Raw genomic sequence first — 15,229 nt, 5'->3', positions numbered from 1 at the left:
AGAATAAAGGATATTTTCACTTCTAAATGATGTAAATTCAAAATAATTAGAATTATGTTTATGTATAAATGAATAGGTATGTAGCTTGTATTGTATAAATAGAAAGATGTGTGTGTCACTTCCTAGCTTAGCCATGAAATCATCAGTCCGAGGAGACTAACTCTAATGTTTGCATTTTCCAGAATGGCCATTCTCAATTTATCCAAGTTGCAATGTAGGATTTCCACACTGTGCTCTCATGAAATAAAGAAAACCCTCGGGAGTCATAAATGTTCTCTTTCTTTTTCTTTGCAGAAAGGCACTGAGTATGAAGTCCAGTTGCATTTGACATTGACCAAAGTAGAGGCTGCCCAGGAGTTGTGGAGCCCCAGCTCTGGGCAGCACAAATGCCCTTGGGTGTGCTTCGCTTCAAGTAGATACAAGGGGCCCCGCTGAAAGTAGGGATGCCTGGCTGGGGGTGGGGGACCCAAGGGCTCCCTCCGCATCGAGCTGGGAGTGAGATTCCTGGAGAAAGCCCCCTTCCTGTCACTGCATCCACAGCACTCTGAGCCTGCTTGCAACCCTACAGCGTCTCCGAAGATGCTACATTTAAAAGTGCAGTTTTTGGATGATTCCCAGAAGATTTTTGTGGTTGATGTAAGTGCCAATCACATTGCTATTATTCCTTTATTATCCATTCAATAAGGGTCATTTGTGGACAGCCCATTAGCCGGCAATATTCTGTGTTCTTTAGGACCGAAGGAAGGAGGATGGTGTTTTGGTTTTTTTTTTTTTTAATTTGGAAAAGATAACTGTAGTTAATATCACAATGTAGTTTATGTTTTCCTATTAACCTTTTTTTTTCCAGAACATGTTCTCTGTTCTCAAGGGATAAGGAAAGAGGATGTTAAAGATATGCTAAGTATTTGGCAAAAAGCAGAGTAGCAATAACTTGGTTTTCCTACCCAATAAGGTATTATTATTCGTTGAAATTATTTGTCTGGGAGTCTCACCCTCTGAGCTTCTGAAGGAAAAGAAAGGGGAAAAGCTGCCCTCCTTTTAAAAAGAAAAACCTATGGGCTTAGGGTGGAGAATTATGCATTTATAACGAGACCTTCAGGAAGTAATGACAACTATGAAAGAGAAAAATAGGATAAGAGACGATTTAGTTTGATTTAGTACTTATAGTTCAGAGTTCTTAATATAATTCCTAGCTCAGAGATGATTGCATACAATTATATCTCATCTCCTCAAGAAAGAACAAATATATTAAGCACATCATTTGGTGTCCATGTTCTAGCATCTTAAGATACATACAATTTGATGTCAGAATTTATATATGAACATTTTGAAATGTTCCAATTTTTTTTTATCAGAACCCAAACTGCTTTTTATCCCCCTCTGATACTTATATTAGCTACTAACAAGGAACAAACAGTTCATTTTCCTGGAAATCTGTACAAAATGTTTGGTTGTTTTCATTTCTACATAAACTGACAAGTACTGTAGCTCAGCCGTGATATTAGGTATGTGGGTAGTCCATTTTTCAAATGAGTATTTCATTATTATTTGAATCGTGGGCTTTGGGAGGGTTGACTTCCTGGCTTCAGATGCTGTTTGCTGTCTCCTCCTTTCAGTTTTATGTGCAAAAGGCATTTCTAGGTCCATGGACCTGAATGATTTGTTTTTGTAGCAAATAGCTTCCATTAGAGGGATGAGGCATTTCCTATTCTTTCTTGGAACTATAGTTAAGGGATGGAAAATGTCTCTTGAGTAGTTTATCCATTTGGAGGCTGATGGTGAATGCTCACGGGGCTCCAATACCTGAATTAGTGAGCCGGACTATTCAAAAGACACTGCTTTAGGCTAAGTTTTAATAGAGATTGCAAGCCAGTCAAAGAAAAAATCTTTGACAAAAGGTGACAGAAGAGTTTTCTGAATATGCAGTCGTAATTCAGCTCCAATTACGTGGGGAGTGGGTAGCCCATAGCCACACAGCCCCAGAGCTGCGCAAAATTCACCTCCTGAAGAGTCTATTCTAGCAACACGATGCCAGCATGATTTGGCTGCAAATCAGATGGTCTCTTTCCAGCTGCAAGGCATTGTGTTCCTTGGGAACATAATGGGAGGGATTTGATACCTAGCAATTGTGGTGTCAAAGCATCCGATCCCTTTTGCTGTGTAGAAGGCTGCTTCCTAAGTAGCAATCATGGCGTTACCAAGAGTGGCAACAATGCTGGCTACAGTGCTGTGTGAAGCTTTGTTCAGAGAGGAAAGAACCTTGACTTAAGGTCCAATCATCCAACTGTATCTTCCATCTTATTTTTGTCAGTCATGGGGCCTGGGAGCTATCCCTCAGCTCTTCAGCTCAAGGCTAGTGCTCTACCACTTGAGCCACAGCACCACTTCTGGCTTTTTTCTTTTTGCTTATGTGGTGCTGAGGAATCGAACCGAGGGCCTCATGCCACCTTCCCAGCCCTGTTATCTTCCATCTTTAAACACTAGTGAATATGGTGGTGATGACAATGACTGACTAGTGGAGAGTATTTTTAAGATTTGCAAAGCAATGCCATAGATATTTGTTCATTGGATCCTCTATTCCATTCTATGAGTGACTGTGGGAAAAAGGTTTTTTCCCATATTGGTTTGTTTCGTTGTTTTTTTGTTTTTGCTGGTACTGGTGCTTGAGCCTCGTATCCTTGCTTGGTTTTTTCCACTCAAGGCTGGTGCTCTACTACTTGAGTCACATCTCCACTTCTAGCTTTTTGCTGATTAATTGCAAATAAGAATCTCATGGATGTGTCTGCTTGGACTGGCTTTGAACTGTGATCCTTCAATCTCAGCTTCCCGAGTAGCTAGGATTATAGGTGTGAGCCAGCAACATGTAGCTGTTTTTCTATCTTGTAAAGTAAAAAAAAAAATGGGGCTCAGGAAGCTTAAGTGGCTTGAGCAGGTCACACATACTCTAAGTACAGAGCTGGGATTTCTAATCCAGAACCACTGCCCCCAAACCTCTGTGCACAGCTGGATCCAAATGACTCACCTGTCAGTAGCCGTCTAAGCCTGAAATATTGCTTATGCAAATTATTCAAAAGGATACCATGTGCTTTGGTTTCTCTTTTGAGCCACTTAGTAGATTCTTTATTCCTTACTATGGAGGAGAAGCTAGGTGGAGAATTGGTCCCTAGAAGTCAAGCAGATCGTGGCACAGAACTTTTTACAGATTCAAACACATAAAAAGCAACCTGAGAAAACTTTCTCTTTTCTCAGTACGAGTGTCCTAAATAGGATGAAGAAATGCTTGGAATCATAACAAGAACTCATTAGTGGTTGAGCAAAACCATATGGAGTGGCTTCTGATATCAAACTGAAATGAAGTTTCAAGAAACATGGGTCATCCCCAGGGAGAATACTCCTTCAAAATAAGATTACAGAAGAAAAAAATAATTGGAAGAGGAACAGTAGAGGACTCACAGTTTCCTGATGATATATATATATATATATATATGAATATATATATATATATATATATATATATATATAAATGAAATAGCACAATGATCGTCATGCAAAAAGGACAAATGATCTGACCAAATAATGTTTGGGGAAGGCTAATTGAAATCTAGAACTCTTTATTCTATTTCCAGTGGCATTACCGAAGTGAATTTGCCAGTGTTTAAGGTCTGACAATTAAGAAGCCAGATTTCTCATCACTCCACATGAACTGAAGTCAGAGACTGATTATAAAACCAGAACTCCAGGACTAACAGTTACAGTGTGATCGGGAAAACTGGATTCCTCTTATTGATTAAATAGGAGGCCGAATGATGTCGTATCTGAGGAATTAGTTACATCATCGCTTGATAATGCATCCATCTCCACAAAAATAAATCCCTCTCACTGAGACCTTAGTAAATCATTTATTAATTTTATCATTTAGTTACATTATTACCAAAGTCCTGCTGGGTGATGGTTGTTCTTGTTTGTAATCCTGGCTACTCAGGAGGCTGAGATCTGAGGATAGCAGTTCGAAGCCAGCCCAAACAGACAAGTCCATGAAATGCTTATCTACAGTTAACTACCAAAAACCCCGAAGTGGAGCTGTGGATCAAGTGGTAGAGCACTAGTGTTGAGAAAAAAAATAGCTCAGGGACAGCACCCAGGGCCTGAATTCAAGCCCAAGGACCGACATACAAAAAATTATTATCAAAGACCTAATATTTCTCTGGCCTTGTTCTGGGCACAATTGACTCTACCAAGTACACACTCTTGGCCTGGACAGTGCTAGCTGGGCACTAACAATTTGCTTTTGGTGATTACTTTTTTTTTTTCTCATTGTGTGGTTGATATAGTGTGTTTGGGGGGAGGAGGGGGAAAGGGTAATTGTCCTATTCTGTTTAACATGTTAATGCTATCAGAAAAATGGCTTCGGAGGCATCCTGTTTGTTTGAACTTTCTTTGCTCTGGGGCTCTGTTCATTGATTTTATTTTTTTAGATGAACTCTGTAATATTAGTCAACCTTTTCCTTTACAAAATTTCAAGGGTATTTAAGGCTTTAAGGTAGATATGAGACTTCATGTTTTTGGAATGTGTTTACTGAGTATAATCCAATGAAGAAAATGAATTTAAGAACAACCTTATCTTAACATTTCAAGGTCTCCCATTTATGTAGTTATTGTCAAATATGGACATTGCGCTTAGTGCTGTTGTTGGCACGGACAATAGGAACTTGGACCACATATCCGTAGATGCTCAAGGGGGAGGGGCACTTTCTAGAATGATGATGAGAAGGAATGGAGAGAAGGAAAAGTGGAGTAAGGTAACTGTAAAATTAATCACAAATTTTAGTGTACATTTGCTTTTTGTGCATGAGAACCAAGAATATGCTTGATAGAAAAGAGAGGATGAAGCAAAGCTAAGGTTTTTCTGGAATCTTAGAGTCTAAAAAAATAGGATTTTTAGCTTGACTATGAATCCTCACCACCACCCCAGAGCTATTTGCTCATTTCAGGTTAAGATGAGAGTTTTATAAAACAGTTATCCCATCACCCAAACTGACACTGTTTAGTGCAAATCTGCCTTAACCTTTCTTGCCTGCTGCATTTCTATCTTTGGAGAAAATATTGTTTCCAAATGTCCCAAATCATGTTTCACTTTGATAGTTTATGGAAAGTGAAGCCATAGCAAGAGGTTGAAACATCTCTACAATTATATGTATCTAATGGCTAGATTATTGTGTTGGCCATGCACTGATTACCCAGTGAGATAACGCAGTGCCTCACCTGCTTCCCTGGGGACCCCATCATAAAGGCCACTAGGTGTCATTTGCTGACAGAGACAGAGATGAGGCAGTGTCTAGGGTGAGCAGTATTCAATTAAGAAAGCAAAGAATTGCCCAGTGATTGGTTTCTTTTGTCAATTTATGATAATTACCTTCGGAACATTGGTCTATGGGTTTGTTTTTCAACTTGTAATAATGAGGAAATCTTTTGTAGTTTGGTTAATAGTGAATTAGATCATCTTTTCCCTCCCCTCATAAGGCTAACTTTTTCTGTCCAAAAATGAGAGGAAATACTCTGGTGAAATAAAATGCACCTGCACATGAGACTACAAAAACTAGGCAGTAACTTATGACTCTTAGTTCATTGAGTTGCTTTGAGGAGAAACATAAATGAGATAACTTAAAGACATAAAAGCAAAGTTTACCTAGGCACTGGGCCTGTAATACTAGCATCTCAGGAGGCTGAGACCTGAGGATCTTGGTTTGAGGCCAGCCCAAGTAAGAGAGTACATGAGACTCTTCAATTAACCATGAAAAAGCTGTGAGTAAAGCTGTGGTCTTAAGTGGTAGAGTACCAGCATTGAGCAAAAAATGTTATGGGACAATACCCAGGATCTGATTTCAAGCCTCAGAACTCACACACACACACACACACACACACACACACACACACACACACACACTAATAAAAGAGCAGCTAGATTGCCGAGGCAATGTATTCAATATTCTCTGGTATATACAGTACTCTATGCAAAGTCTGCCCTGTGTCCTGAAGTTGAGGGGTGAAGCATTAAGAGATTTACAAAGCTCAAAAGATGAGGGGGCATTTTCATCTACTTCCTGATTTACTAATTCATGTATTCATTCATTTGTGTGACCCATATTTAATGAATTATGTGTTGTAAGTGCAACAGATGTTGCATAAAACCTGGGCAATAGCACTAAGTTTAGTAGTTCCGATATTAGACGATCAAACTACCTCCTAACATAAATTCCCAGCCTGATAGGGGTAGAAGGAGCTAAGGATATACCATGGTAAAATATGCCAAACTAGCCTACTGTTATATCAAGCAGAAATCACTTGTGGAAGTATAGCTTCCGAAAGAGTCATTTGGCCTGTGTTTTTCTCCATGCTGCAAGCTGCAAAGTTTCTTTCAGAAGGAATGTTTTTCACATACCAAGGCAGGAAAACAGCCTTGGTCACTAGAGACAGCTCATTAGGGGTGCAGTGAACCTGAATAAACAGACCCTTCCACCGTAACCATTATATTCCACTAGTGTCTACACCCCACCTCCACCACCATATCTCTTAGTGACAGCCTTAGAATTTACTACCCAAAGCAGATAACCATTTGTTCTGTCAATTTTTCATTATTCTTTGTTTACAAACTATAAAAGCATTGTGCTCTGGTGATTTCTTCAGACTTCACTCTGTAGATCTCCATGTATGTACAAAAGTAACGAAACTAGTATATTTTTCTCTGGCTGATCAGATCTTGTATTTAACAAGATTCTTAGATCCAGTCAAAGAGCCCACAAAAACAGTAAGGGAGGTGGAGGGGCTCGGGTTCTCTCTTGTCTACACAGTATCAATTGGGTCACTGATGAATACCAACAGGAAGGATGCATGTAAGAGTTGCTGCTGGAAGCCTTTGGGGCATGAAAAAGCCAGAAGGCATGTAGATGATCTTCAGGATTCTAGCTGAGGTAACTGACCATCAGGACAGAGCCCAGATGAGGAGCAAGGCTCATAAATGGGACAACCCGAAGCTTCATTTACACTTTATGGACAGGAGTAGATCTGGAAAGACTTTAATTCTAGTCCCTGCTCTAATGATTTTAAGGTGTGAGACTTGACAAGGATTACTTCTCTCTGAGCCTGTGTTCTTATTGTAAAATGGGGATCGTTCTGAAATTTATCTCATGAGACCATTGCAGAGATACCAGAGTTGTAAGATTGCAGGCTTAACGTAGGTGTCCAAGCTTTCTAACTCCCCTCTCCCTTACTGGCAAACCTCTTTAGCTGCTAGAACAGTTTTTCATCATCAAATTGTAATTTCTTTTGATATGACTTGATTTTTGTAACCCACCTCCATACAGTAAGGCTGTGCTCCCTCCATCCCATCTTTCCTTTGGAACATCTTGGGGTTGATGTATCATACTTTTCTTGGGGGTTGGCTTGTGCTTAGTTACCAGCCCCAAGGGATTTGCTCTTTGCCCCACATCCATAGTCATTAATCCTGCGCGGCTTCATAATAACTGTCTAGAGTTATCAAAAATAATGTAGGTCTTCCTTTAAGGAAGTAGGTAGGAATAGCCAAACCCTTTGCATTTAGGCTGCATTGTAAAGTATTCTATGGTTATTACTCATAGGAGTGCTAGCATAGTCAATAACAACAATAACATTACTGAAATAGTAATTGGAAATACTGTGTATCAACAGGCCATGTTCTAGATGTCTTTTCGATTCCCTATGTTATGTAATTCTCACCAATCAAATAAACGTCCTGAACTAAGGTACTTACACGTCTTTCAGTGACTCAGGTTTCTCATCTATAAAATGGGGATCATTTTAATGCCCACTCCCCAGAGGCATTAAAAATTAACACATTTCAAAGGACAGTGCCAGAAAGTACCATATTAATGTTTGCTACTCTGATGCCTCATGCAATCAGCTACCATTTATTATTGTTATTATTATTATTATTGCTGGTTCTGGGGATTGAACTCTGGGCACTGTCCCTGAGCTCCTTTTGCTCATTAGCGCTCCACTATTTTGAGCCACAGCGCCACTTCTAGCTTTTTCCAAGAAGCTTATTGGAGATAAGAGTTTCACAGCCTTTCCTGACCAAGCTGGCTTTGAACCATGATCCTCAGATGTCAGCCTTCTGAGTAACTAGGTTTATGGGCATGAGCCATTGGCACCTGACTGTGATTTTAGACATTGAGCTCTGATTTTAGACATTGAGCACACATCCTGAAATTTATGTTCAAGCAGAAGTATTCCAGGCTGATGAAGCCCCAAATATTGTTTATCTCTAATTGTACAAGCCTATAGTCTGAGGCATAGAGCAGTTGACTTATCAAACACCCTATCACCATTTTAATCAGTGAGCTGGTGTTAAAGCAACAGTGTATTTAATCTTCGAGACTCTGGCCAATCTTCATGTAGGTAGGAGGCTTGTTACTTTATTGTGATTGCTTTGTGGGCAGCAAAGCTTCCTGGGTTTCCATGCCTTCATGATCTATTTAGTTTAAAGCAGCCTGCCCATCCTGGGTACTCTAATGTTTGTTCATTGACCAACAGACCCACTACATCAGTTCACCAATACCCATTTCCTGTATAAAGAAGGCCAAGTAAGCCAGGCACGGGTGGCTCATGCCTGTAATCCTAGCTCTTTAGGAGGCTGAGATCTGAGGATAGTGGTTCAAAGCCAGCCTGGGCAGGAAAATCTGTGAGATTCTTCAATTAACCACCAGAAAACCGGAAGTGGAGCTGTTGCTCAAAGTGGTAGAGTGCTTGCCTTGAGTGAAAAAGCTCAAAGATATGCCTAGGCCCTGAGTTCAAGCCCCATGACTGACTCCCCCCCCCCAAAAAAAAAGCCATGTAAAGGAACTCTGAAATCAGCTCAGAAAAATCAAGCTGGAATTATAACCTGTCAACCTATTCAACTGCCTAGTCTGCCCATCTCTTTTCCAAGGATTTATTTGTCATCCTAACGTGTGTTGACTTGGGGAATGACTTGAAGGAAAAATAAAGAATGTGCTTGAGTTTTGTCTGGTCCCAGAATAGTCAGCAGCAGGCCAAGTGTGGTTTGGGGTGCTGTTTGGCCCACCCCTCATGGAGGGCCCCTGATCTTCTGCAGTCACCTGGCAATCAGGATGCCTCTGGGCTGCCTCTCAGAGGAGAGGCCTGGATGGCAGGTTTTGCACTCATGCCCATCCTGCATCTTCCCCCCAAAAGTGGAAGGAGAAGGGAACCAAAGGCAAGTGCACTTGAAGGGCTGGGGGAAGAGATGAGAGAAGTGTCTTTGGAACCAGGTGGGTGGCAGCTGGGTGTGGACTTAAGTTTGCACTCGTGGGAATCTCTGTGAAGAGTTATAGTTAGTTGGGGCCTTGCCACCCCTTCATCTTTCATCATAGTGCAGTCCAGCCTGCAGTGCCTGTTGTCTGGGTGCTTGCTCAGGAGGCCTGGCTCCTTACCCTGCTGCAGGAGTTCTTTTGTTATAGAGCCAGATTCCTCTGCATTCTGTGGGCATTTCTCCCTTTCTTCGCAGTGGACTGTTACTCTGTATTTGCATCATTGTTGGACCTGTCACAAACACAAATAACGTTGCATTCTTTGAGAGCTTAGCTTTCCCGTGTGCTTTAATACAATAAAGTTGTCAACTGCAACGGAAGACAAGGAAAAATGTTTCAGAGTGACTGACTTGAGTCTAATGACTTGGCAGGGGCAAGGGGGGGGGGGGGTTGCGGTCACAAGGCTATGGCCTCAGGGGCAATACCATCTGGGAGGTGGCAGAATTGGCCCAGTCATTTCCTAAAAGGGCCTAAAACTTGCCAACCCAGCATCAGAGAGCAGTGCTAGCCCTAGCTTCCTGATATTTGGTGCCACTCAGCAGCTTTGTGCCAAACTGTCAGAACTGGAAAAGCATTCAGTTAGACCAGTTCTACTATGGAGAGATCCACCCCTTGGTGAACTTGCACCCCTGAAAGGCAAAGCAGATTTGGCCAATGAGGTATTAGGGCCAGACACCCCTGGGAAGTTCTGTTGAAGGCTGCAAGGCTTGGGAACAATGAAAGGTGACAAGTGTTTTTTTTTTGGGGGGGGAGCACTTCTCTGTGGGTTGTGGAACTTCCTGATGTATATAGCTTGTCTGCTTCTAAACACAGCTGTTATGCACAGGCTACAATTATCCCCCCCCCCCACCACAGAATCTTATTGCAATCCCCTTTACTTTATACTCTCTCTTCCTTTTTCCTCACTTCCTCCTTGTCCTCTTGGCCCAAGGTGTGGGGCCAGAAAGGGGAGTCTGTCTGGGTGAGCTGACCCCAGGCCCTGGAAGTATTTAGGCATGGCGCCTTACCAGTAATCGCAGGGCTTAGCTGTCTTAAACAAGAGGTCCTTTGTCCTCTGAGATTCTTTCTGTGATGACGAAATTCACCTTTCAACAGTCTCAAACAAAGACAAAGGTTCTCCAGAACTTCACATTCAGAACATTTTAAGTGATGGAAAGAGCTCTGCTACCAAGTTACCATCAATTATTGCCTTTAAAACGATGACCTATGTGCTAGGAATTTCCACTCATCTTATTTCACATAGCCATTACTTAATAGGTTTGTAAGATGATATGATGAGGCTCCTTCATTCATTCTTCACTCATTTTAACAAGTTCCTAGGAGCCCTCATTGCTTTCCTGCACTGTGTTGGCTCTGAAGGATACAGGGAGGAACTGGAGATAGCACTCATCCTCTAACAGCTCATAGGCTAGTAGACAAGTACCTACATTATGCAGTATGTAAGTGGACAGTATGGAGTATTCACATAACATCAGTCAGGGTACCTTTTCCTAGAAAAATAAAAAAAGGGGAGGGCACTTAACCCAAACTGAAGTGTGGGTGTAAGGGAAGGGATGGTCACATATGGTGTTCTGAAGGAGGCAATGTCTCAACAGAGCCCTAACTGACCACTGCTAATTATTTGGGCTTGTGTTGGGCATCTGGGAGGTGAAGGTGGAATTGAAGTTTGGCCTACACAAAGGGAGAAGTAGAAATAGATCTGTGGAGCACCTCAGTCTTGTTGGATCTTAAAATTGAGGGGAGAGTGAGCTGAGAGAGTGCACATAGCAGGATGCATACTGTTAATGCCCTTCTGTACATAATATATATATATATATATATATATATATATAAAATTTAGTTCTTCATTTATGAATAATAAACTACAAGCTGACCACTAGTGATGCATGCCTATAATCATAGCTACTCAGGGGGTTGAGATTTGAGAATCAAGGTTTGAAGACAGATAGGGCAGGAAAATCCCCAGTACTGGCACTACTACTACTACTGCTAATAATAATGCTAATAATTACTAGTAAATTAAAACCAGTTTTGCATTGCCTACATAAGCAATCAAAATAGAAACTTCCATTCAAAATGGCAAAGCCAGGCAGGTGGCTCATGCCTGTAATTCTAGCTACTAGGAAAGCTGAGATCTGAGGGTCACAGTTTGAAACCAGTCTAGACAAGAAAGTCCGTAAGACTCTTGTCCTCAGTTAACCACCAAAGAGCCAGAAGTGGAGCTTTGGTGCAAGTAGTAGAGTGCTAGTCTTGAGCAGTAAAGCTGACGGACAGCACCCAGACCCTGAGTTCAAGCCCCAAGTCCAGCACACACACACAAACACACACACACACATTGCAGAGCCAAAACTTTCAAGCTACTTATGTTACGTGCTGGGCGGAGGTTCTAAGAACCTGCCTTCAGATATCAACTACACGGCCCACTTACCCACAATCACCACTCAGTGCCTTTCCAACCTAAATAGTAATGACAATAGCTAATGTGTATAGGATATTTATTCCATGCCAGGTACATCTTTGAGCATTTTACCTTTATCAGCTTGGTGAAAGGTATTCTCAACACTCCTCTTAGGTAATTGAGCAACTGGGAAAAGAGGTGAAATCATTTGCCCAAAGTCACAGAAGGGGAAGTGGTCAAAATAGGATTTGAATGGGGTTTTTGATCCCTTTAGCTACCCTTTAATGGCCAGCAATTGGTGGGGAAATCAGAGTTGGGGAAGCAGGACCTCTGTGCATTGTTAGGGAACACTTATTGGACAGATGGACAATGAGAATGGTTCAGAGAAATGGACAGGGTTAGAAAGGTTGGTGGCATCTGAGCACTAAATCAGGCCAAAAAAAAAAAGGTATTTTGTTGTTGTTAGAGAAATGAGTGTCATCAAGTCCAAAAAGACATAGTGAATTCTGTTAATTCTATCAAGCAAGTGATGTCTGTTGAATAATTACTGCTTCACCTGAAGCATAATAGATGCTCAATAAATATCGGTTGAATCAGTAAGAGAATGGACATTGTTTTTGCTCTCAGTTCCTCCAATGAAAAAACTTGACAAAATGTCAGTTTGCTAATAAAACTAGGAAGTAAGATCTTAAAACAGGAGGGATGTGACATAAGCATTTTATGTCTTAAAGTAACCATTTTCCCTCTGAACCAGCCATGTACTCTTGTGTGCTAACAATCAGTTTTCACTGAGTACTCAAAATAGGGTTGCCTGAGATGAGAAATGCCCTGCCTTGGGCTCTCTCAGAGAACCACAAAGGAGAAGCCATCTGTACTCCTAACAAAATATAAAGGCTCTTGCAGGTATTCTGTAGATGTCACCCGAATGGGTTTGCTCCTTTCTGTATTTACAGGACAGTGGATTAGAGCCTCCTAAATTGGGAAGAGCAAATGTCAGATCTGACATTCAGAAAGAGAGAAATATCTTGGGTTTGGGTTTATAAATAGCAGTGAGTCAGCTTAACCAGATCCTCTGCACAAATAATTCCACCTAAGCAATTAAAGGAGAAAGGTATTAGAAAAGCTTTCATTGGGAAGATACAACTGGTATTAAGACACAAATGGGGGTATCCCATGTTCACCACCAAAGATTGCTAATAGTTTACAAATCCCATCCTTACCCCCTTCCTAGGTTCCCACAATTCTATACTTTCCAAGTTAAAGTATACTTTTTCTTTCTACTAAATCAGGCTTTTTGATGTATAGTAGTACAAGGAAAAAACTAGATTAAACATGTTCTGACTTGGCTGTGCTTGGACCCCAATAACAAGGCCACCATATTGAAATAGTCAGAAGATGGAAGATAGCAGAGGTTCCCAGACCTGGGTTCAGCTGTAGCTGAGCCCGAGAGAGGAAAAAATATATAACCTTTGATAAGGGTTTGGTTGTAGAATCCAGATTGTTCCATACGTGAGTTAGTACTCAGGACTTTGCTGTTGTAGGCTAGAAAGGTAAAGGGCAGACAGCTGCAAGCAACTTCAGGAGTCTGTGCTGCTGAGTCATAGGTTCCAATCTGTATGAAGCATCTACAGTGTAGACAACATATGTGGCAATCAATATCGAAGGAAGGCAGGGCTGAAATGGAGTCAACGTGACTGCTATAGTAGGTCTAACTGCATGGGTATTCAACTGCACGAACCCTAGGAAGAGGCCACGTGAAGCAAGGTCAAATGTGTGGGTGAGGAGAGAGGAGTGAAATGGCAGGCCCTAAGCAATGCTTGCAAATGTGGAGCTTGGCAAGAAGCCAGGTCGAGACTGAGGCAGGGGCCTCTTACAGGCTTCCTGCTGCAGGGCAGAACTGGTCCCTTAGTGTAGTCCACAGGTGTCGACAAGCAAACACACCTGGCTCACATGAGGGTGTTGAAAGGGAGAGGGGATGGTCTCGTTCCCTTCATGGCAAGGAGATTAACATGAATGATAGTTCAGCTGACCTTTCAGTGTGGTAAGCTAAAGCCCCTAGAGGCTGTGATGGGTTTTTTTTTCCCCCTTTTAAATTTGACATCCACCTTCAATAATTGATAGAACCTAAGCTATATAAATGAGAAACTTGTGATAAGCAAAAAGAGAGGGAAAGATGAAATTCAAGTGTGATTCCCTCACCCAGACTTTAACATTGTGGTGTATGCTTTAGACATTGAAATATGACTGTCTTATGGCTCCCCAAACTCCACGTGAATCCCCCATTGCACTTAGTCTGGAATGGTTTCCTGAATATAGTCAAAGAGATTTTTTCTGTTCAGTCAACACTGATTCTCCACAGTAACCTTCAAAGGCCAGTTTTCACAGGCTCTTTGTTTAAGTAGATGTTTTTAAAGGCATTATTCCTTAAGGACTTCTTTATAGAGTATCTGTGAAATTCATAACCTGTCAGAGCAGAATGACTTCTGACCTGCTGGAATCCAGGCTGGACAACAAGTGGCCACACTGTCTTCCTTCGGCAGAGTTGATTTGGGGAACAAAGAGACTGGATCTAGGAACAAGGTGTTTGACTTCGTGTAGCTCACTGGTAGAGCCTTGATAGAGGTAGCATGTACAAAGGCCCTGGTTTCATCCTCAAGTGCCCATAAAATAATTGGGTGTGTATTCATTTCTTATCTTTCATATACCTACATATTAGTTGTCTCTATATTAAAGGGCAGCGTGGTGTAATGAGGTGAGCCCATTCCTGGAGGGCAAGAGACCTGCGTTCCATTCCCAGGTTTGCTATTTACCTGCTGCAAGATCCCAGGCAAGTGTCTTTCCTGCTCTGGATGGTAATGGTCACACTTGCAAAATGAGGAGCGTCTAATGGTCTGTATTGTGTCCTGCTATCTCATTGCTACATATATACCGAATTGATTTAAAGTTTACAAGAAAATTCCACCTACCATTTCGAATCTGGTTGTACATCATGAACACCGTGAGGATTTAGTGCTAAAGCATTACAGGGAAACAAACAATTATAATTGTTTTAATTACCCAGAGTAGTTAGTAATTTCAACAAGACTTGAGAGCTCTGTCTTAAGAATACTATTATTACACTGTCACTTTGCAACAGTCTTTCCAGGATAGGCATGATAATTTCAATGTCCCACGAGTGGGGGCAAGATTGCTCTTAAGGTGGTAATCTTGTGTGTGTAGGGGGTGGGGGTTACCTCCTTTTTCCCTTAGTAAAAAGGGTAGCTGAGCTGTGAGAATCTCTTTGACTCCAACCAACTAATCTAGTAAAGATCAGGAATCATAGCCGGTTCAGGTCACTGCCCCGCCTCCTAAGGCTGCAGGCAATGATGTTTTATTGTTCCTATGTAGCTTTTGAAAAGGTGTCTGCCAGAAAGTATCACCTATCAGATCTTAGACTAGCTATGGAATTCCACATTGCTCTTTGTAATTTGGTTCTTTGGTATCAATATAG

The 15,229-nt window shown here is 41.5% G+C and overlaps 1 protein-coding gene across 1 annotated transcript in view; it reads left to right on the top strand.

Moving 5' to 3' along the window:
• The first annotated feature begins 579 nt into the window (after positions 1-579).
• Positions 580-15,229, top strand: part of Frmd7 (FERM domain containing 7) — a 53,022-nt gene continuing 38,372 nt past the window's right edge. Inside the window, exon 1 of the mRNA XM_042665795.1 lies at positions 580-636. Coding sequence (XP_042521729.1) covers positions 580-636 — 57 coding nt within the window. The remainder of the gene's footprint in view (positions 637-15,229) is intronic.

This window comes from Dipodomys spectabilis, unplaced genomic scaffold (genome assembly GCF_019054845.1).
Source record: "Dipodomys spectabilis isolate Male_0828 unplaced genomic scaffold, ASM1905484v1 ptg000347l, whole genome shotgun sequence".
Classification (NCBI taxonomy): Eukaryota; Metazoa; Chordata; class Mammalia; order Rodentia; family Heteromyidae; genus Dipodomys; species Dipodomys spectabilis.
The sequence above is the reverse complement of the archived record's forward strand: the minus strand, read 5'-3'. Positions and strand labels throughout refer to the sequence as shown.